The sequence below is a fragment of the Lontra canadensis genome, unplaced genomic scaffold, assembly GCF_010015895.1.
Source record: "Lontra canadensis isolate GAN:19392208 unplaced genomic scaffold, GSC_riverotter_1.0 scaffold125, whole genome shotgun sequence".
Classification (NCBI taxonomy): domain Eukaryota; kingdom Metazoa; phylum Chordata; class Mammalia; order Carnivora; family Mustelidae; genus Lontra; species Lontra canadensis.
In genome coordinates, this window is record NW_022631119.1 from 2,046,345 (window position 1) to 2,067,210 (window position 20,866).

General features: G+C 55.9%; 1 protein-coding gene across 1 annotated transcript in view; it reads right to left on the minus strand.

Annotated features, from left to right (window-relative positions):
• Nucleotides 1-725: 725 nt before the first annotated feature.
• Nucleotides 726-20,866, minus strand: part of ATP4A (ATPase H+/K+ transporting subunit alpha) — a 70,881-nt gene continuing 50,740 nt past the window's right edge. Inside the window, exons 4-24 of the mRNA XM_032842052.1 lie at nt 12,554-12,694; nt 12,409-12,468; nt 11,805-12,008; nt 10,635-10,748; nt 10,143-10,395; nt 9,689-9,957; nt 8,857-9,055; nt 8,393-8,502; nt 8,179-8,313; nt 7,534-7,726; nt 6,599-6,774; nt 5,353-5,489; nt 5,122-5,272; nt 4,869-5,037; nt 4,602-4,756; nt 3,377-3,500; nt 2,864-3,009; nt 1,510-1,643; nt 1,154-1,255; nt 971-1,062; nt 726-794 (exon numbers count right to left, since the gene is read on the minus strand). Of these exons, the coding sequence (XP_032697943.1) occupies nt 766-794; nt 971-1,062; nt 1,154-1,255; nt 1,510-1,643; nt 2,864-3,009; nt 3,377-3,500; nt 4,602-4,756; nt 4,869-5,037; nt 5,122-5,272; nt 5,353-5,489; nt 6,599-6,774; nt 7,534-7,726; nt 8,179-8,313; nt 8,393-8,502; nt 8,857-9,055; nt 9,689-9,957; nt 10,143-10,395; nt 10,635-10,748; nt 11,805-12,008; nt 12,409-12,468; nt 12,554-12,682 (3,081 nt within the window). The 5' untranslated portion in view covers nt 12,683-12,694 and the 3' untranslated portion in view covers nt 726-765. The remainder of the gene's footprint in view (nt 795-970; nt 1,063-1,153; nt 1,256-1,509; nt 1,644-2,863; nt 3,010-3,376; nt 3,501-4,601; nt 4,757-4,868; nt 5,038-5,121; nt 5,273-5,352; nt 5,490-6,598; nt 6,775-7,533; nt 7,727-8,178; nt 8,314-8,392; nt 8,503-8,856; nt 9,056-9,688; nt 9,958-10,142; nt 10,396-10,634; nt 10,749-11,804; nt 12,009-12,408; nt 12,469-12,553; nt 12,695-20,866) is intronic.

A 20,866-nucleotide genomic window follows, 5' to 3' on the forward strand; every position in this document is an offset into this window, starting at 1 on the left:
CGGGGCTGAAGTGAGGGGAGCAAAGGCCATATCAGGGCTGGGCTGGGGGCAGGAGGAGTTCCCTGGAAAAGGAGATGGGAGCTGAGACCTAAAGGATAAGCTTTTGGGGCAGGAGGAAAATCCTTGTAGCGAATCCTGTGTAAAGGCCTTGAGGTCAGAGAGCAGGCCTGGCTTTTCCAGTGAAACAAGAATTGGCTGGAATAAGATTGAGGTGGTTTGTGAGCTCGCTGTGAACACTGTCACCCCAGGCAAAGGAACAGGAATTCATTCCCCCAAGGAAGGTGCCAAGCGTCCCTACTCTGCACAAGGCTGTGTTTAGGAACTGAGCTACGGCCCTGAGCAAACAGCTCCTGAGCTGGAGGACTGTGGGAGTCGAAAGGGGATCAGGAAAGACACTTGGACAGACGCTGGCACCAAATGAAAAGAAAGCCTGGTTGGTGTGAGCAGGTTTATTACTACGACGCAACACAAGTGTGTGTGTGTGTGTGTGTGAAGAGCCCCAGGCAGGGAGCTCCCACCCTCTGCCCACCCACCCAGGGCACTGGGCCCAGGGACGGCTCTGCCAGGTGGTGCGGGGTGCTCTCTGTGGATGGGGAAGGGGAGTGGGACGGTCTCTCCAAGGTTGGGGTGCCGTGGGCCGCGGGAGCAGACGCAGGTGGTGCTGGGGCTCTTGGTCACTTAGATGTTCGGGTGGCTGCCCCAAGGGTCCATGCCCCCCACCTCTGCTTTTGGGGGCGCAAGGATGGCTTGAACGCAGCAGTCCCTCTAATAGTACAGCTCCTGATCCCACCAGCCTGGGAGAGAGAGAGAGAGAGGAGACTCAGGGCTGCGAGACATGGGTCACAGGCACCAAGGGCTCAAGAGGTATGGATCAATGGAGGGTCAAGGGCTTGGAGGTCAGAGGTCAAGGGCAGCTGTTCTGAGGCTCTCCCAGCACCCCCAGCCCCAGGCCCTTGGTCTCCACACTCACTCCCTGGGCAACAGCGAACTCCCAGTTTCCGAAGCTCATCGTAGACGAAGATGAGGAGGCCGAAGGGCATGGGGACCAGCCACCACTGGTACCTGAAGGCCCAGGCGAGATGACAAGGTGAAGGCTACGCTCAAGTCTATGTCCCTGTGCCCATCCCCCTACTCGCAGCTCCCGGCCCCTCACCGGATGGGCATGAAGTTGAAGATGTTGGGCATTCCGGGGCAGTAGCAGAGGAAGCAGCCGATGCAGACCTGGAACACGATGGCAATCACCAGGATCTTGTTCCTGTGGGCGGGTGGGGTGGGACAGGCTCAGACCGGGGGGTTCAGGACAAGGACAGGCCGCAAGGAGCAGGGACCACATGTCATCAGCAGCAGGGAGAGCAGGGAGATGCTTCAACAGTGGACTCGGGTCCTGTCCCATCTCCCCCTTGGTGGATAAAAACGGAGGGGTCGGGGGCTGTTGAGGCAGGTGGTGGGAGCTGGAGCAGGACTGGGAGAGGAGTGCCAGGGGGGCGGTGCTGGGCCAGCTGGGGACACCTGAGGAAGCCCTGCTGGAAGGCGGAGAGACGGCGCGTCTTGCGGATGAGGACATCAGCGATCTGGCACATCTCGATGCTGATGAAGAACACGGTATAACAGGTGTACTGCTGGTACAGGCGCTGCCCGAACGTCTGCAGCCAGAGGGGAGCAGAAGCAGCCTGAGCTGGGATGGAGACGGCCACAGCCCTCCCATCAGAGGCTGGCGTGGGGGAGAGGAGGGAGACGGTGTCTCTCCCAGGTTTGCCGGACCCTGGAAGTTGGGGGGGGGGGCGGTGGCTGGAGATCGTGACCTTGCAGAGATTAGACATCACACCTGGGCACATGGGAGCTCAGGCCAGTCACTCTCACAATGAAGAAGCACTACAGCCTTTCCCGCACACAGGAAGGCACCTGGGAAAAGAGAGTCGGACGCCTAGGGCCAAATTTGCAAAGTCCAGTGACTCTGGTGCCCAGGCAGATGGCCAAAATGAGTGGGCCAGAAGGGCCTTTGGGGAACCGGACGCATGCCCCATTTAAAAGGAGCAACCACTACTCAGACCATTTCTTCAATGTAACTGTTTATAATACCAGCTAATTGTGAGGAACACGCACTATGCTTCAGGCCCCACGTGTTACACATGGATTACCGTACCGAATCCCCCCAAAAATCCTACGAGGAAGATTGGGGGGGTCCAGACTACAGTATCCTCAGCATTCTTGGAAGGGCTAGCTAAAACACAGCCATCCAGGCCCCACGCCCAGAGGTCTGCGGTGGGGACTGAGGAATTGCCTTTCGAACGAGTTTCCAGGTGATGCTGTTGCTGCTTGTGTGAGGACCGCACTGCGAGGTCACGGAGGCAGAGAGCATCTCCACTTAGAGATGGGACAACCGAGGCACAGAGAGGCAGAGCAACTTGCCCAGGATCACACAGCTAGTGAAGAATGCTGGCAGGCCATGAATCCAGGCAGCCTGGCTCCCAAGGTCTGCCTTCCCAACTGATCGTCAGTGTTTCAGGGGAACATCCTGAACTGTCCCAACACAGGGCAAACTAACAACCCCTGCTAGCCAGATCTCGACTCTCCGGGATCCAGACCTTCATTAAAGGCAGCCACGCAGGCGAATACTCTGTAAGTGATGCCGCAGTCCCAGTGACAGCATCGGGATGCTGTCCATCCCAGAGATGACAGGCCACTGCCGGGCGAGGGGCTGCTGTGACTGTCAGCAGCAGGAGGGCGGAGCTCAAGACTGGTGGGAGAGGCCCCAGAACCTGCACAGAGTCCGGGTACCTGGGATGCCCCGGCTGAGCTCCGTCACGTGTGGACAACTGGAAATGAGGGAGCCACGGGACTGGGGTGAGGGGCCGGAGCTCACCCACTCCTGGCCGTAGCTGTCCTGCAGATCTTGTAGGTGGTGGTTCTCCCAATATGGTCGCAGCCCCACACACAGCAGTGGGAACCAGCCCTCCTGGGCCATGGCCGTGAAGTAGTCAGTGAAGCCAGCAAATGACTGGATGGCACCTGAGGGGCAGGCGAAGTGACATGGGGAGACAGAGATGGAGACCCAGACACGGACATGGAAAGACAGGGACACAGATACCACAGAGAGAGGGTCAAGGACACAGGATCACAGACAGACAGTGCCAGGCACAGAGAGACACAGAGACAAGGATCCTAAGAGTAATCAACAGGGGATGGAAGAGACAAGGCAGAGAGAGACAGAGAAGGAAAACGGGGATCACAGCAGACAGACTCAGAAAACAACGGGGACCCAGGATTGAATGCCAACCCCACGATCCAGAACAAGCCACAGCTCCGGTTAGAGACGCCAGGGCAGGTGAGCAGCCCTGCAGGAAAACCAGGGTTCCCCGGCCCCACAGGCACTCACCGATCTGGAAGTAGGAGTAGGCAGCCAGGGGCTCGTTAACCAGCCGGTCGCGCTTCGGGTTCCGGGGACGGAGATGCATGATGTCACTCTCCGCCTTCTCGTATGCCAGGGACACGGATGGGAACTGGCCAGGAGCGGAAAGTGTCGGGATTATGGGTTTGCCCATCCCCTATGTGTCCAAGTGCCCTCCACACCGGCAACCCCCCACCCCAGTGGAGAGAGACAGGACTGAGCTTGGGAAGCAGGTGGCCGTGCAGGCACACCTGCCCGGACAGCACAAACCAGCTGGCCCCCAACAAGGCCATGTTGCCATGTCCCTCCACAGCTATGTCCACATCTGACCAGCCGTCCATCTCCATCAGAACATCTGCCACTACCCACCCCCTTCTCCCCTACTGTTTTTTTGTCCTTGTCTCTGGTCTCTTTCTCTGTGACTGTCTCTGCTTTTGTATCCCTGTGTCCTGTCTCTCCCCGTCACTCTCTCTGCATCTCTTCCGTCTCTGTGCTCCCCCCCACTGTCCTCTCCATCCCCCACTCCATCTGTCCATCACAGCAGAGTGGCCACAGTGTGGCCTGGTCAAGAGCAGAGGCCCTGGGGCCCCGGACTGCCCGGGCTCCAACCCCAGCGTGCAACTTATTTGCTGTGGGACCAGCCGCTCAACCTGTCTGTGCCTCATTTTGCTCGTCGGTAAAATGGGGATGACAAATAAATAAAGCTGTTCCCTAGAGTGTTTCTGAGGACAAAATTAAGGAAATTAATGCCAGCCTGGCCCAGAGAAGACACCAGGCCAGTGCTGCTGAATAAGAGTCAACATGGCCACACCCCCGGCTGTATTCGTGCCTGTATCTGTGGTTCTCTGTCTGTCTGTCTGTCTGTCTGCCCCCGGGGCCTGACAGAATCTGTCCACGGCTGTTGAGGGATGTCTGTCTGTGATCCAAGTGTCACCAGAGATACGTGTGTGTGTGTGTGTGTGTGTGTGTGTGTGTGTGTGTGTATCTGAGGGTCCTTATCTGAGTCCGTATGTCTGTGCCAACCTGAGTGTCCACCTGTGCGTCCATGTCTGTAGTTTTGTCTGGGATCACCCGCCTGCCTGCCTGCGTGTCCCTGTCTGGCTGCCTTTGCACACTGCATCCAAGGGCATCATCCATGACGTCTGTGGGCAGGCAGGGGCCCATGGGCCCCGCGCAAGGTGTAGCGGGGGGGGGGTGGGCACTGGAGACTCACGATGTCAGTGCAGAGTTCTATGAAGAGGATGGTGATGCAGCCGAGGGGCAGGGGCACGCTGACGGTGATGTAGATGAGGTACGGGGTCAGCTCAGGGATGTTCTTGGTCAGTGTGTAGGCAATGGACTTTTTCAGGTTATCAAAGATCAGCCGGCCTGTGCGGGGGATCGGGGAGAACAGTGGGCACCTCAGCCTCCGGCCACCCACCCACTGCCTCCTGCGCCCACATCACCTCTCCGTGGCCCCCATCTCCGCCCCGGCACAGACCCTGCTCCACGCCTGTCACAATGGAGGCAAAGTTGTCATCCAGCAGGATCATGTCTGCTGCGTTTTTGGCAGCGTCCGAGCCAGCAATGCCCATGGCCACGCCAATGTCGGCCTTCTTCAGGGCTGGGGAGTCATTCACACCGTCCCCTGTCACAGCCACAATGGCACCCTGCGAGGCGGGGGCAGGGAGTCAGGGAGAGGCCCACAGAGGGCCAGCCTAGCCCACTGGCCGCCTCCCTCTGCAGAGCCATACCAGGCGCTGGCAGCTCTCCACGATCACCAGCTTCTGCTGGGGACTGGTACGAGCAAACACCATCTCAGGGTGAGTGCGCAGTGCCTCGACCAGCTCTGACGGGTCCATGTCCTTCAGCTGCATGCCATTGATGACGCAGGCACGGGCATCCCTGGGAAAGGAAGTTATCACCAGGGTCACCGTCTACGCGGGCTGTGGGAAGAACCACGGGGAGGGCAGCAGCGTCCTTACTTCCTATTAACTTGGTCCACAGGCACACGGAGGCGGGCGGCGATGTCCTCCACCGTCTCGCTGCCTTCCGAAATGATACCCACGCTGGCCGCGATGGCCTTGGCTGTGATGGGGTGGTCACCTGTCACCATGATCACCTGTTGGGGAGGGGACCATCAGACCCCTGATGCCTTCAGTGCAGCCGACTCCCTGCCCTCCCTGGCGGACCTCTACTGATGACCCATTCGCTCATTCAACCACTGAATGTCAGGGACAAAAGAGACGAAAATCTCTGTTCTTGTGGAGCTGACCCTCTAGCGCGGGAGACAGAAGAGATACAAATTAAGGAGACGAATGATACAGCATGTTAGGAGAGGGGGAAAGTAAGCTGAGTAAAGGACATGGCAAATGTTGGATGGAAAAAGTAGTGTCGATTTTCATTATGTCCAGGGAAAGCCTCATTGAGAAGGTGACAACTGAGCGGAGGTCTGAAAGAGGTGAGAGAGTTGGCCACATGACAAATGGAGGGAAGAGTGTTCCTGGCAACAGGAACAGCCAAGGTGAAGGCCTGGGGTGTGAACATGTGTGAACTGTTGGAGGAACAGCGGGGAGGCCAGCACACTGGAGAGCAGTAAATGAGAGGTGGGGAGCTAAGGAATCAGCTTAGAAAGGTAACAGGACCCAACCCTTATAGGGCTTAGAGACCATGGGGAGGACGTGGGTGTTGTTTGCCCAGCCTTGGCTCCTCAACTCTTGATTTGTCTATCAGGGACCACCCCCTTCCCCCAGAGTTGAAGTAAGGTCTCTGGCCAAGAATGGGCAAGTAAGCCCAGAGCTGGTCAACCAAGGTATCCCCATCCCCCCAGCCACAGTGACTGGGTTCAGAAAGGAACCTGTGCACCAATCTGGGACAAAAGCAGAAGAGATGCTCTTTTCTGTGGAGTGGCTAAATAGGTGGGATGTAGGTTGGAGCTTCTGAGGATGATCATCTTTCTCCACCCAAATAAAGGAACTACTTGAGAATAAAGCCACCAGAGAGAAGAGGAGAACCAAGACATGGAGAAAGGCAAATTCCTGATGACACTCAACTCCTAGATCCAGCTATACCTGAAGCTTCAGTCCCCAGAACTTTTCAGTTTTGTGAATCAATATATTCCTTTTTTGGTTCAAACGACTTTCAGGGAGTTCTCTGTCACAGGGTTCCTTGCCCCCAGATACCGTCATCATCTGTTCTCACCCCTGACCCCTCCTCTCCCTGGTTGCATACCCGGATGCCTGCCGTGCGACACTTGAGCACAGCGTCAGGGACGGTGGCCCGGGGCGGGTCTATCATGGATACAAGTCCCGCAAAGCACAGGCCACTACTTGGAAAGTTCATGGCCTCCACGTCGAAGGCATAGCCAGGCGGGTAGTCCTTCTCACTCAGGTACAGCTGGCAGAAGCCTGACCAGAAAACAGGGAAGTCAGAGAGAAGTCCTCGGCAGACCCTTGCCTAGCATGACCATCAGACCATCATCAGGTGACAGGCAGAATCACCAGGCCCCTCACACCAAGCACCCACAGATACCTGACCCTGTCCTGAATCCTTCACGTGATCAGTCTGTCCTCACCACCATCCAGGGAGGCTATTAGCACGCTCATGTTGCAGATAGGGAAACTGAGGTCTAGAGAGGGAACAATCTTTGCCAGCGGCCCCACAGCAAGTAAGATGAAAGATCCAGAGCTGAACCACAGGTTTGCGCCTCCCAGGGTTGAGGCAGTGGTTAGGGAAGTTTAGCAGTCCGGACAAAATGTTCAGGGAGGTCAGACTGGAGAGTCTTGAGTTGAGGCAGGGACTGGGGAGGGTCGAAGGGTCAAGAGGAGGACATTGAAAGGTGGAAGTAAAAGTGATGGCAGGTCAAAGCTGGGGCAACAGCTGGGAAAAATCAAGGGATGTCAGGTCAGGATAAGGAAGATCCCAGGGAAAGGACAGGTGGGCAGGGCCTGGATCAAGGTAGAAATTGAGGATGGGAAAGGGTCAGCATTGAGGCAGGGAAAGTCAAATGTGAGCATGTGCACTTGGACAGGTTAGCTGTCAGCCAGGGACCTCAAAGGTCATGGTCAGGGATAGGCCAGGAAGGTTGGGCAGGTTCTGTGCTAGCTCCTCCTCACCCACAGGTTTACCATTTACTGTGGGGGCTCACCGAGCCCCGGGGGTCTCACCAAGCACACGTTCACCCAGGCCTCCCAGGCTAAGGTAGGCAGTCTGGAAAGCCTCGCGCCATTGCTCGTCCAGTGGCAGCTCCTGGCCCTTGATGAGGATGGAGCTACAGCGTTCCAGCACGCGCTCGGGGGCGCCCTTCATCACCAGCACGTGCCGGGGGTCCCGCGGGTCCTCCAGTGTGTGGATGGACAGCTGCAGGCGAGGAAGGGAAAGGTGGCTAGGAGGAGGGCCGGGGGCGGGGCTTGGTAGAGGGGCGGGGCTGACGGCCTGAAGGTGCCGCGGGTATAGAGGGTGCTGTGTGGCTGGGGTAAAGCGCTTGCGTGCTGAGCGTGGCCTTGGTGGGGATTGAGGGTTAGGGGCGCAGTAAGAAGCCTGGGGGCTGGGATTGGGCAGAATTAGGGTCGGAGTTGGGCTGGGGCGGGATGTGGATTGCGAGCTACCCCACGGAAGGCCTAAGAGCTGGCGGTGAGCCCCCAGCTAAGGGACTGTGCGAGTCCCCTGACCACACGTGAGCAGCGGCTGTGGGAGGGGCGGGAGATGTGGGTGGGTGGAGAGGGAGGAAACAGAGAGAAGCCGCGCGATGGGCCAGCCCGGGGTGTGGGTGGGGCCTGAGGTGGGCGGGGTGGGGCGCGGCGGGCGCACACCTGGAACTTGTTGGTGGAGTTGAAGGGGATCTCGCAGACTTTGGGGAATCGCTCGCGGTACCCCATGGCATTGCCCAGCGTCAGCTCCGAGAACTTAAGCAGCGCCGTCTCGGACGCGTCCCCGATCACGATGCGCTGGAAGCGGAGGTTGGCGTCAGGGGCGAGCCTGGCTGCACCATCTCCCGGGTTTCCCCGGAGTCCCCACGGGTCTCACCTTGGGCACCGGCACCGCGTCCTGGCCGGACTTGAAGGCAGCGCGGTTGCACAGGGTGAGCACGCGGCATAGCGCCCGCCAAGTCTCTGAAGACTGGTCAAACGTCTGCCCTGGAGGCCAGGCGTCCAGGCTGGGACCAAGCGGGGCGGGCCCCAAGCCCGGAGCAGCATTCTCCCATACCAGAAGCGAGCCTCTCCCCCTAGACTCATGAGAAGGTCCCCTCCCAGACTGGTGGGACCCAAACCTCTCCTCATACCCCGGGGCGGAGCCTTGTCTCCAGAGCCAGTATTGAATTAACTAGGACCTCTGATACCATGCCGCTTCGCAGACCTGCAGCTTCATAGACCCTGTCCCTGATCGGCAAGGAGCCCCTCTCGATCCAGGCATAGACCTCCCCAGAGTTCCCTTCCCAGTCTGCCCTCTACCAGATCCTGGCCCAGCCCGGTCTCCGCCCACCACCACACCTGACTGGTCTTCCGTAGTGTCCGCAGTGTGGATGTGGTTGTCAAACCAGAGATGGGACACAGTCATGCGGTTCTGAGTGAGGGTCCCTGTCTTGTCCGAGCAGATCACTGACGTGGAGCCCAGTGTCTCCACGGCTTCCAGGTTCTTGACAACACAGTTCTTGCTGGCCAGCCGCTTGGCTGTCAGGGACAAGCAGACCTGTCAGAAGGGGTGAGAAGCAGTTAGGGGGCACAGTCCTTGCTTCTGGTCCTCCTTCCCTTCTCTCACAGCGCAGGGAGCCTTGACCCCAGCCACCGTACTATGCACACAGCATCCCTCCGTGAAACCCATGCTTTTCTTGCCTCAGCGTTCTTCCCAGCCTGTGCTTGCCACCTGGGATGCCTCCCCAGTGGGCCTGGATGAAGGTATCTCACTAGGCCCCTCACTAAGCTGCCAGAGCTGAGGTTCTCTAAGTTCTCTCATCAACACAACCACACCGAGAAAACAAACATCCTCCGAGCCTTCTCTGGGGCTGGTCTTGCCCTGGGTGCTGACAGCGGAGGGCAGCCCACGCTGGGTCTCAGCCTCCTCTGGTCAAGGACAAGGCCTGTTCACCTGTGAGTCCTCAGCATTCAGTCTAGGGTGTGACCCAGAGGGGCCTCGGTGAGTGGTGGCTGAGTGGGTGGATAGGTGGAGAGAAGGAGAGTGGGGAGGATGGCTGAGGGAAGGCACAGGCGGGCAGGTGAGTGGGTGGGCACGGCCGGAGATGACGGAGGCAATCCTGGGTGAATGCACAGACGGATGGATGAGCCTTTTGGCTCTCTGCGCCTCTCTTCTGTCTCCCCCACTCACCGTGACAGTGGCCAGCAGCCCCTCAGGAACATAGGCTACCACGATGGCCATGAAGAAGACCATGGCCCGCAGGAACGTGTAGCCAATGCACATGGCCACCACAAAAAATGTGGCGCCGAAGAGGATGGCCAGGCCCGCGATGATGTCCACAAAATGTTCGATTTCAATAGCGATGGGTGTCTTCTCATTTTCCACTCCTGATGCCAGGGACGCAATGCGCCCGATGATGGTGCGGTCACCCGTGTTCACCACCAGGCCTTGTGCTGTGCCTATAGCGGGGCCAAGAGGGCGCCTCAGGGCCCGGCAGGCGGCAGCAGGGCTGTATGCATTGTGGGAACTGAAGCGGGTGGGGGGGAGGAGGGTGGCGGGGAGGCGGTGTGGCTCAGTATGGGGTGAAGAGGGGCAGGGCAGACAGTGTGGTCAGCTGCGGGAGGCAGGCCGGGGCCTCACGGACCCTCAAGGCACATGGTGGAGAAGAAGGCGATGTTGCGGGTCTCCAACGGGCTCTCGTGTGTACACTCGGGCGAGCGGGTCTGCGGTTCAGACTCTCCAGTCAGCGAGGAGTTGTCCACCTTGCAGCCCTGCGCCTGGAGGATCCTGATGTCCGCAGGCACTCGGTCCCCGCCTTTCATCTCCACTAGGTCGCCCACCACAAGCTGATCCGCGTTGATCTGGAACTTGTCCCCATCTCGGATCACAGTTGCTTGCTGTGGGGCAGGGGCACAAGGTTGAGCTGGGCAGGGGATGGGAGTGGAGGTTGCGGAGTGCAGGGGGAGGTGGGGAGGGGCAAAGGGGGAGCGTTGAGAACCCAAGGGGCAAGCCAGAGGCCACAGGTGCAGAGCAGCTTGGGCCTGGTGGGAGGGCCCACACAGATGCCAGGAGCCTCCCTGTGCCCCCTCCCCCAAGTGCAGACCCGGAACTGACGTGACCGGGCTGCAGCACCCACCTGGGGCACCAGGTTCTTGAAGCTGGCGATGATGTTGGTGCTCTTAAACTCCTGGTAGTAGCCAAAGCAGCCGGTGACCACGACCACGGCAATGAGGGCCAGGGCCAGGTACAGCTGGGTAGAGGAGAGAAGGGGGCCGGGCGGATGAGAAGGGGCCCGAAGCTCCCCGAACAAGGGCCCCTGCCTGCTCCCTGTCCCCCTGTGTTCTTGGGCTCACCTGGGGGTTTTCCCTGCTCTGCTAGAAAGTCACATGTGCTGTTCCTGGGGCCTCTTCATGTCCCATTCTCAGCTTCCCTGTATTCTCAGTGTCCTGTGTCCTCGTCCCCTGTGTCCCATATTCTTTGCGTCCCGGATCCTACCTCCCCTGTGTTCCCATATCCTGTGGCTTTGCAGTGGCACGATGCACCATTTCCTGTGTCCTCCAAGTCTTGTGCTCCCCATGTCACTATCCTTTGTCTCATGTTCTCATGCCCTGTACCCCTTGCTCCAGCTTTTGTACTCTGTGTTGTCATCATCTGCTCGCTGTCCTCTGGGTGCCCTAGGCCGTGTCCCCATTTCCATGTTTGTGTGCTGTCGATCTTATGGTTCATACCCTGTAGGCTCCACGATCATGTTCCAAATTCCAAATCCCTATGTCCAGTGTCTCCCCACATCTGTGTACCTCTAAGTCCCCATCCTGTGTCATATGTCCTGTGACTTTCAAACTCCTGTCCAATGCCACATGTCCCTAAGTCCCCATGTCCCTTATTCCAACCTCTTGTCCTGCATCTCAATATTCTCTGTCTCTGTGCTTCCTTATCTGTGTTCTGTCTCTCCTGAGTCTTGCGTCCCCAATGTCCCTATGCCCTTGTGTCCCATGTCCCCTGTGCCCTTGGTCTGTCCCATGTCATCTGTTTCCCAGGCTCCTATCTTAAGGATCACATTTCCATGTCTTTGTATCCCCACCTGTGTCCATCACATCTGAGACACATTCTCCGGGTCCCCTGTGACCTGAGTCATTGGGGCTGCCCCACACCTCAGTGTCCTTCAGCGCCCATGACCCATGTCTTGACTGAATTTCCACATCTCCATATCCCCATCCTGTGTCCCTTGCATCCTGAGTCCATGCCCAATGTCCTCTCTCCTCCAGGTCCCCGTGTCCCTTATCAGCCCGCAGCATCTGCCACTCACATTGTCGTCGGTGGTGAGGTCACCCTCGCTGGCCTGGATGCCAAAGGCGATGAGGCAGATGGCGGCAGCCACCCACATGAGACACTGCAGACCACCTGCCAGCTGCCGGGCGAACTTGACGTACTCAGGAGTGCCCCTCGGCGGCCTCAGAGCATTGGGCCCGTCCCGCAAGAGCAGCTCGGCGGCCAGGCCAGCAGACAGGCCCTGGGGATGGGGCGGGTAGTCATGGTGGCTGCTAAGGGCTTTCCTTTCACCACACGCTCCTCCACCAGGGGAGCTCTTCTGCCTCCTCCCCCACCCTGCTCCCCCCATCTGTCTTGTTTCTCTTCATTTCTGTGTCCATCCTCACCTCTGTCCTGCCCCTTCCCCCTGCCCTCTGCTGTGTCTTTCTCATCTTTCCGCCTGGCTTTTCCTGTTGTCTCGGGTCTGTTTCTCTCTCTTACCTGTCTCTGTCTCTCTGCCTCTTTTTATCTGCTTCTCCTACTCCATCTCTCTCTCTGTTTGGTCCTTTCCCTTTCTCTCTAATGCATTTCTCCCTTTTCTCCCTCTCTCTCTCCCTCTCTCCCCTTCTCTGCACGCTCCCCTCCCTCTGCACCCAGCTCACCTTGGTCGCACTGGTCTGATATTTCTGTTCCAACTCTGCCACTGACAGCTGGTGGTCATTCTGTGGGGAGGGGCAGGACACTCACTGTCCAGCTCTCACCAGCCACGCTCCTGTCCCCCGCCCAGGCCCCCAGCCCCACGCTCACGATCTCCATCTCCTTCTTCATGTTCTCCAGCTTGTCCTTCTTCTTGCCTCCTTCCTTGCCTGCCTTCTTCTTGCTCATCTTGGCGGCCATGTCCCCACCAGGGCCAGGACCCAGCTCTACCGAGTACATCTCGTAATTCTCCTGGGGATGGGAGGAGGGGGGAGGCATCAGATCCCACTGGAACTCCTGCCTCCAGCCTTCATCCCCCCGACCCCTGACTCCGGGCCTCACTCACTGCCTTCCCCATGGTGCCCGAGGCAGCCACCCTCCTTTGCTCAGACAGAGCCTAGGGTCTGGACCAGCCCTGATATACCCAGGGAGGGAGGGGGTGGAGCAAGACAGGCCTGATTAGAACTGATTGCGGGGCTCCTTGGGGTGACCTCCAGGCCTAAGCCGCTTGGGCACTAACTACTGGGCTGCCCCAACCTGCCCAGACCCATCTCTACCTGCCACTGAGATCAGGGGATCTCTGAGTAGGTCCATGGTAACGACAACAAGAATATCAAGCATATGGTGCTCACTGTGTGCCAAGCACTGGGCTGGGGGCTTTCCTGTACTAACTCATGGAACCTCCCAACAACCTTCTGAGGCAAGTACCATTCTTACCTCCCCCTACCATAGTGATGGGGAAACTGAGGCGCAGGGAAATTAAGTCATTCGCCAGTTGTCCCCAGGCTAGGATGGGAAAGAGTCAGGACTCAGAACCAGGTATCTGGGCTGCAGTGTCCTCTTCCAGATCACACTGTCCATGTCTGACTCCTGGAGGGGGAAGGTGCTCACAACCGTGGCTGTAGCAGCTGTTCTTTAGGGAGGACTTTCCGTGTCACGGGTCTGCCCAGGGATGTTTGTGCCTTCAGTTCAGGTCATGATCTCAGGGCCCTGGGGTCAAGTCCCGCATTGGCCTCCCTGCTCAGCGGCAAGTCTGTTTCTCTCCCTCCGCCCCTCCTCACCCCCGCTTGCACTCGCTCTCTCTCAAATAAATAAAATCTTTATTAAAATAATAAATAAATAGGGGCACCTGGGTGGCTCAGTGAGTTGAGCCTCTGCCTTCGGCTCGGGTCATGATCTCAGGGTCCTGGGATCGGGCCCTGCATCGGCTCTCTGCTTCCTCCCTCTCTCTCTGCCTGCCTCTCTATTTGTGATCTCTCTCTCTGTGAAATAAATAAATAAAATTTAAAAATAATAATAATAAATAAAAAAGTTGTGGTGACTAAGTGTCAGGAGAGGGTTCTAGCCCAGGTCTGACCCCGGAGCCTAGTTCTCCCATGGGGCCACTGAGGAGAGAACCCAGACCTCACAGCAGCCGCAGCGATTACAGACCAGGCGCTGCACACTGTGACCCCCAGCGTCCCCACAACTTTGTGGGTGGCACTATCACTCCCGTTGTGCACAGAGGGTAACCAAGGCTTGGAGGGGCGCAGGGAGGGTCCCAGCGGTGCCCCACACTTCCAGCTGTAGCCATCACAGCTCTATCATTCCCATCTCCACCCCAAACTGCCCAGATGGGGAAACAAAGGTGCAAAGTAGGGGAAAAGAGGTGTACAAGGTTCCTGGGCTCGATCTTGGTATTGGTGCCAGGGTTGAGGTCCCCCATGCAGGGACCTCTGTGGGCCGCAGTGAGGGGCTGGACCGCTGGAATGGCAGGTTCTCGGTATCTCCTGTGTGGGCTGCACAGAGTGAATGTGTCCGATAAGATAATCACTGGGGCGACGTCCTTCTCTCCTGGGGCAGGTCACCTGGGAAAGGCTAAGCTGCTGAGCAGCCCAACCTCCTCCCCAGAGCCACCCAGCTGGTCACCCCAGCCCACTACCGGGGACCCCCAGAGAGGAAGCAGGTGGGGTGAAGTCACACCAACAATGAGTCTGCCTCTCTGAACTGTACGTGTGAAACACCGTGTGTCCCGTCACTCCCCTGCTTACAACCATCCAGAGGCATCCATTCTCACACAGAATAAACTCCACAACCATTCCTGCAAGATCTAGCCCAGCCTTACCGCCCCCCCTGTGACAATTCCCCTGGCACTGGCCTTCTTGCTGTGCTTCCTACAGGCCAAGGTCATTCCTGCCCCAGGGCCTTTGCACATGTGATCCCTTCTGCCTGATGCTCTCTTCTTTAGATACCTGCACGGCTCTTTCTTGCTGTGAGGCCTCAGTTCAAATGTCATCTCTTCAGAGAGTCCTCACTTCTAATATGGGACCCCGCTCAGGCCCCACCCCCTTTGCCCTGCTTTACCTGTACCCCTTGTCACAACCTGACACTGTATTTTATTTTCATTTGTTTGGTATCAACCTTGCCACACTAGAAGGAAGACTGAGAGTTGGTTGTATTTGCTGTTGTGTGCACAGCACCCAGACCAGTTCCCACACACACTGTCGATGGTCAGTAGACACTGCTGGGTACGAACTAGTAACTAACAAACCTGGAGCTCCGGGCAGGCCCCCGGGAAGTCTCAGTCGTTGGGAGTTCCTCCAGTGCCTCTGGCTCTCTCTAGCTCTTCCCATGACCACCACCCCTGAAAGCATCCAGAGCCTGGGGCAACTATGGGACTGTGTCTGCACAGATTCAGGAACAACCTAAGTCGCAGTGGGGAGACCGAGGCACCATCACTGGCAGCAGGTGACTGACCCTCCACATGAGCAGACGTCTGTCAAAATCGGACTGCCCTTCTCTACTCTCTGCCCCATTTGTGGCCCACCACCCCCTTTTTTTTTCATTTCTTAGTTTTATTACGTTAATTTTCAATGGTTTACTTTAAATATTTCAGACCCCCAAGTTACAGGGATAGTAAAACGAAGACCTGCCTAACCTTCAGCTAAATTGAATGATTTTCCCATATTGTAGTTTCTACATAGACAAGAGGTGAGGGAGAGAATAGATTCTTTTTTTTTTTTTTTTTTTAAAGCTCAGGCTGGCCCACTTGAGACGGGATGCTTGTTACCCCATGAACACGTCGGTGTGGGTATCCCGTGAATAAGGACACTCTCTTACATAACCACAGTCTGGTAGTCAAATCCAGGACATTCACATTGATAAGACATTAAGAATTAATCCGGAGAATATATTTGAACTTCACGTTTTCCAAGTCGTGTCCTTTTCCTGGTCCGAGATCACACTTCGCACTTAGCTGTCATGTCTCCTTGGTCTCCTCTAATCTGTGACGTTTCTTTACTCTTTCCTTGTCTTTCATGACCTTGAAAATTTTGGAAAAGCATCAGTCAGTTGTGTTGCAGAATTCCCCTCAGTTTGGCTCAGTTCAGGATCAGATTCAGGTCGTGTGCGCTGGGCAGGAAGGCGGCAGTGATGTGCGCCCTTCTCAGACATTCTTGGCAGGACGGGCCGCATTTTTGAGTCTTCAGGCTGTCTGGAATGGGGAGCACGTTTGGAGGCTTAAGAATGACTAGAGGGCTATTCAGTGATCTCTTCATTTTCTATTTAAAACGCTGTCACAGGGGCGCCTAGGTGGCTCAGTCAGTTAAGCGTCTGCCTTCTGCTCAGATCATGATCTCGGGGTCCTGGGATCGAACCCTGCCACGAGTTTCCTGCTCCATGGGGAATCTGCTTCTCCCTCCCCCCACTCAGGCTCTCTCTTTCCCTCTCTCAAATGAATAAATAAAATCTTAAAAAGAAAATTAATGGTCAGAATTGAGTTTTTCTTTTTCCTGAGAAAGGGCAGAGGACAGACTCTTCAATGGCTGGTGAATATTGAGTGGGTTTTGGGGGGGAATCAGAATAAGAGTGTCTTGGAATCATGGCCACACATAACTCAGCCCCCTACAAGGCCTGGCCATGCCTCCTTCCTCATGCCTTCCCCTTTCATGTTTTGGGATGAACCCCTCGCAGTCCTTCTGTTTATCAAAACTATTATTTCAAGATCTTGGCCCGTGAAGCTTCCTCTGCCTAAAACACTCACCCTGCACCCTCCCCACCTTCAGCTACTCCCCTTCTTTTGCTCTATCCAGGGAACCTCCTGGGACCACTACCATGTACCAGCTAGGGCAGGTACCTCCCCTGGGTTCCCAGAGCCCCTAGGCTTTCCTATTCCAGCCCCGACCCCTCTGACCCGTAATTCCTCCATCACAGGCTCTGGGCAGTCTCCATGTGATGATGTCTCATTGGTCCCCAGGACGCCTGTGGACGGGACCCAGGATGTCTCAGTCGTCCCGTGTGCCCTGTATCACCCAGTCTGGGGAGTGTTTGCTGACTGAAAGAACTCATTGTGACCTTGACTTTTGGTTTGTGTTTGGATTCTCTGATAAGATAGTGCATTCAGCAATGCCCTTCGCCTCCTGGGCAGGTCACCCATCCCCCGCCATCTCCAGGCCCTGGGGAGACTAAAGAGAGGGGCAGAGCCGAAAGGAACCTTGCTTCTCCCTCCCTTTCAGGCAAGCAGTGGTTCAACGAGTTAGGGACAAAGTCTGGCCCCAGCCCGGCTAAGCTGGCAGCCAGGTCTCCTGTGTTCTGTTCCTCTACCAGCTTTTTTCAGATGTGGAAATGTCAATTACCCTCAAGAGATTTGCATGGCTGTCCTCATCTGGGATCTTAAAATCATATCCAGAACCCAACCATCTCTCCCTTCCCGGCTCCCATGCTGGTTCCACCTCTGTCCCTTTCTGCCTGGACAGCAGAGCAGCGTCTGCCCCAGTCTCCCTGCTCCCGTCCCTGCCCCACCTGCCCCCCACCCAGAGCCAGAGGCAGCCTGTGAACCCCTGGAGTCTGGGCTCTCCGGGCTGACCCACCCTTAGCTCCACCAAACTCTTGAAAGGAAGTCTGCAAGCTGGTGCCCAGAGCCAATGGTCTGGCCTTGGCCTCCCAGACCTGCCCCCTTCCTCTGCAGCCACACTGGCTCCCTGCTCTGCCTCAGACACCACAAACAGCCTCCTGCCTCTGCCTGTGCCCTTGCCCTCCTCTTGGAATGCTCTCCTCCCAACACCTGCATGGCTCCCTCTCCCCCTCCAAGGTCTTTGCACAAATGATGCCATCCCAGTGTGAGCTCCTTGACGGCCGGATTCACACCGTGACCTGCAGTTCCCCTGAGCCTCTGTCCCCATTATCTTCTCGTGCACTGGGTCATTGCTCTCATCTGTCAGGTTCCTTGTGCGTTTTCCGAATCCCCCTGACAGAATGTGAGCTCCGTGAAGGCAGGGATTTTTGCCTGGTATTTTTTTTCTTTTCTGGACTGATGTCAAACGGCAAATAATAGGCACTCAAGAAACCTCTGTTGAAAGAAATAAATCTCAGGGTCCCTGAGACACTCCACAACATGCAGCAGCAATCCTAGCCGCAAATACTGACATGGACACATGGTCCTGCCTTTGGGTGATGCTCTTGGCTCCCCAAAAACACACTGCCCCAACCTACGGCAGAGGGACAGGCTCAAACAGCCACAATGACAGGAAACCCGTGATAAGAATGATGCTCACTAAGAACTCACTGCCCTCGGGCCCTGGGTCAGTGTGTCACTTGTGTGAGCCCATTTCATCCTCCCAACAACCTTATAAGGAAGGTACTCAAGTTTTACTGTGAAGAAACTGAGGCCCAGAGAGGTTATCCTACTTGCCTAAGGTCACACAGCTAGTAAGGGGCAGAGGCAAGATTTGAACCCAAGCAGTCAGGCTAGAAAGTCTTCCACTGTGGGTACACAGAATCATGCCAGACACCATTTCATAAAGAGACCTCCTATTAAAACTGCACTCTGGGGGTGCCTGGGTGGCCCAGTGGGTTAAAGCCTCTGCCTTCAGCTCAGGTCATGATCCCAGGGTCCTGGAATCGAGCCCCGCATCGGGCTCTCTGCTCCGCAGGGAGCCTGCTTCCTCCTTTCTCTCTCTCTGCCTGCCTCTCTGCCTACTTGTGATCTCTGTCAAATAAATAAATAAAATCTTAAAAAAAAACCAAAACTGCACTCTGTTCCATGACTTATGGAATGTTGTTGGAGCATCTGCTATGTGCCAAGCTTTTTGTTAAGCCCTGGGATTTGCAGGGAACAAAACAGTCATGGTCATGCTTACACTCCACTCTCCTGGAGTAATCAAACAAATGAATCTTCACTGGCAGATAAGAACACTAAGGCAAATCACAGGGTCCTGGAGGAGAGAGGCAGAGGGGAGAAAACTGATAGACTAGGTATTAGGCAAGGGACTCTGAGGAAGTAACACCTGAGCTGAGGCTTTGAGGATGAGGAGACAGTCAGGAATAAATAATGTAGGGAAAGGAACAGCGAGAACAAAACCCAACCGGTTGGGAAAAGGTCTGGGAATAGGGTGACAGTAAGAGTCAGCCAGGAGCGGTGGTGGAAAGGCTGGGTAAGGTCAGTGAGGGGAGGGTGGCACAACGTGAAGGTGGGGGTCGGTTTATGTGGGACCTTGTGGACCAGGGGGAGGAGTTAGGATTTTAGTCTAGGAGGAGCAGAAGGCATTTAAGGTTTGATCAGAAGAGGGGCATGGTCAGGACTGAGTCTGGAAGATGTCCCCACTGCCTGACATGTGGAGGGCACTCAAGGGAGGCTGAGATTAGAAGCTTCCTCCTGGGGAGGAGGCTGGGGGAGGGAGGCTCAGGAGATCTCCTATGCGGACATGGGCTGGGGCAGGAGGTGTCTGGCCTGGCAGGGGGGTTGCTCCCCTGGGATGGGACCCAGGAGGAGGGGTAGGTTTGTGGAAGGGTTACAGCCTACATAGGAAATGGGGGACCCGGAAGCTATGGGACAACTGGGTCTTGGAACTTCTGGAAGAAGATGGAATTCATAACTGTGATGAGGGCCTTGTTAGTGTGGAAAGGGTAGAGTGAGGTAGGGGAGGTGGGACAGCCTCTGGCAAGGGTGGGGAGAAGAGCTAGGAGGGGAGCCACTGCTTATTAAAAGCACAATCTGAAAGGTATAGGAAGAACCAGGAAGGGGTGGGTGGTAGGGGAGTCAGGAGGCAAAGGAAAAGGGAGCCTCAAGAAGGGGGATGGGTTCAGCAGTGGCTTAGTTCAGCATTCCTGAGTGACCCCCGTGCCCAGCACAGAGCCTAGCACACAGCAGCTGGTTCACTTTCTGCTGAATGAGGGCACACATGGGAGAGTTGAAGGCAAAACTCACTTAGATACAAATGCTGAGGCCTCCAGGGCCTCAATTTATGCCTAGGGCAGGCCAACTCCCCCACTCCCCACCTCTGGCAGGGAAGCTTGAGAAAAATGGAGTTAGAAAAGGTATCCTTGGATGGAGACGTATGCAAAAGCTCAGAACAGGGCTCAAAAACCAAGTATGAGGGTTTGAAAGGTAATCAAGGGAAACTTCATTTAAAATGGTAGGCCTGGGCGCCTGGGTGGCTCAGTTGGTTGAGCAACTGCCTTCAGCTCAGGTCATGATCCTGGAGTCTCAGGATCTAGTCCTGCATCAGGCTCCCTGCTCAGCTGGGAGTCTGCTTCTCCCTCTGACCCTCCCCCTTCTCATGTTCTCCCTCTCTCTCATTCTACATAACATAATAACATAACATAACATAACATAACATAACATAACATAACATGGTAGGCCAGAAGGGGGAGCTCTCCTGCCATACAGCTCCAGGTTAATTATAGGAAGTCCTGTCAATTACAGACCCCAAGGAAAGACTTCTTAACAGGAAAGAATCATCAATTACAGGGGCCAAGGGAGAAAGAATGTAGGTTGCATCTCCTACTAGAAATCATGCCTCCCTCCCCTGCAACTCAGTCAATGAGAAACCAACATCACCCTGGACTCATGCCTTTTTTCCCCGTGGACTCTGGTTCAAAACCACCCCTCCAGGGGTTGAACCACTTGGGTGGCTCTAAAGAGTGGGACTCTTGGTTTCTGCTCAGGTTTTAGTCTCAAGATTGTGAGATCAAGCACGGCTTTGGGCTCTGGCTTGGGCGAGGAGCCTGCTTAAGATTTTCTCTCTTGGGGTACCTGGGTGGCTGCTTCCTCCTCTCTCTCTCTCTCTCTCTGCTTGCCTCTCTGCCTACTTGTGATCTCTGTCTGTCAAATAAATAAATAAAATCTTAAAAAAAAAAAAAAGATTTTCTCTCTCGATCTCCTTCTGCCCCTTCCGCCACCACAGGTGCCCAGTTTCTCTCCCAAAACAAAACCAAACACACAACCCCTCCCAGCTTCCTCCTTCTCTATAAAATAAGGTCCTTTCCTTTGTTTGCCAGATTTGCCTATTTTTTTCCCCAAATCATAATTCTGTTATTCCTGAATAACCCATTTGCTTTGGTAAAATATTTTATTTTTAAGCTTAACAAGGGGTATAGGCCTCTTGATGTGGTCGTCCAATCCAGGAGCCAAAATTCTTAGCTTGGGGGGTTGAGGGGTAATGGTAC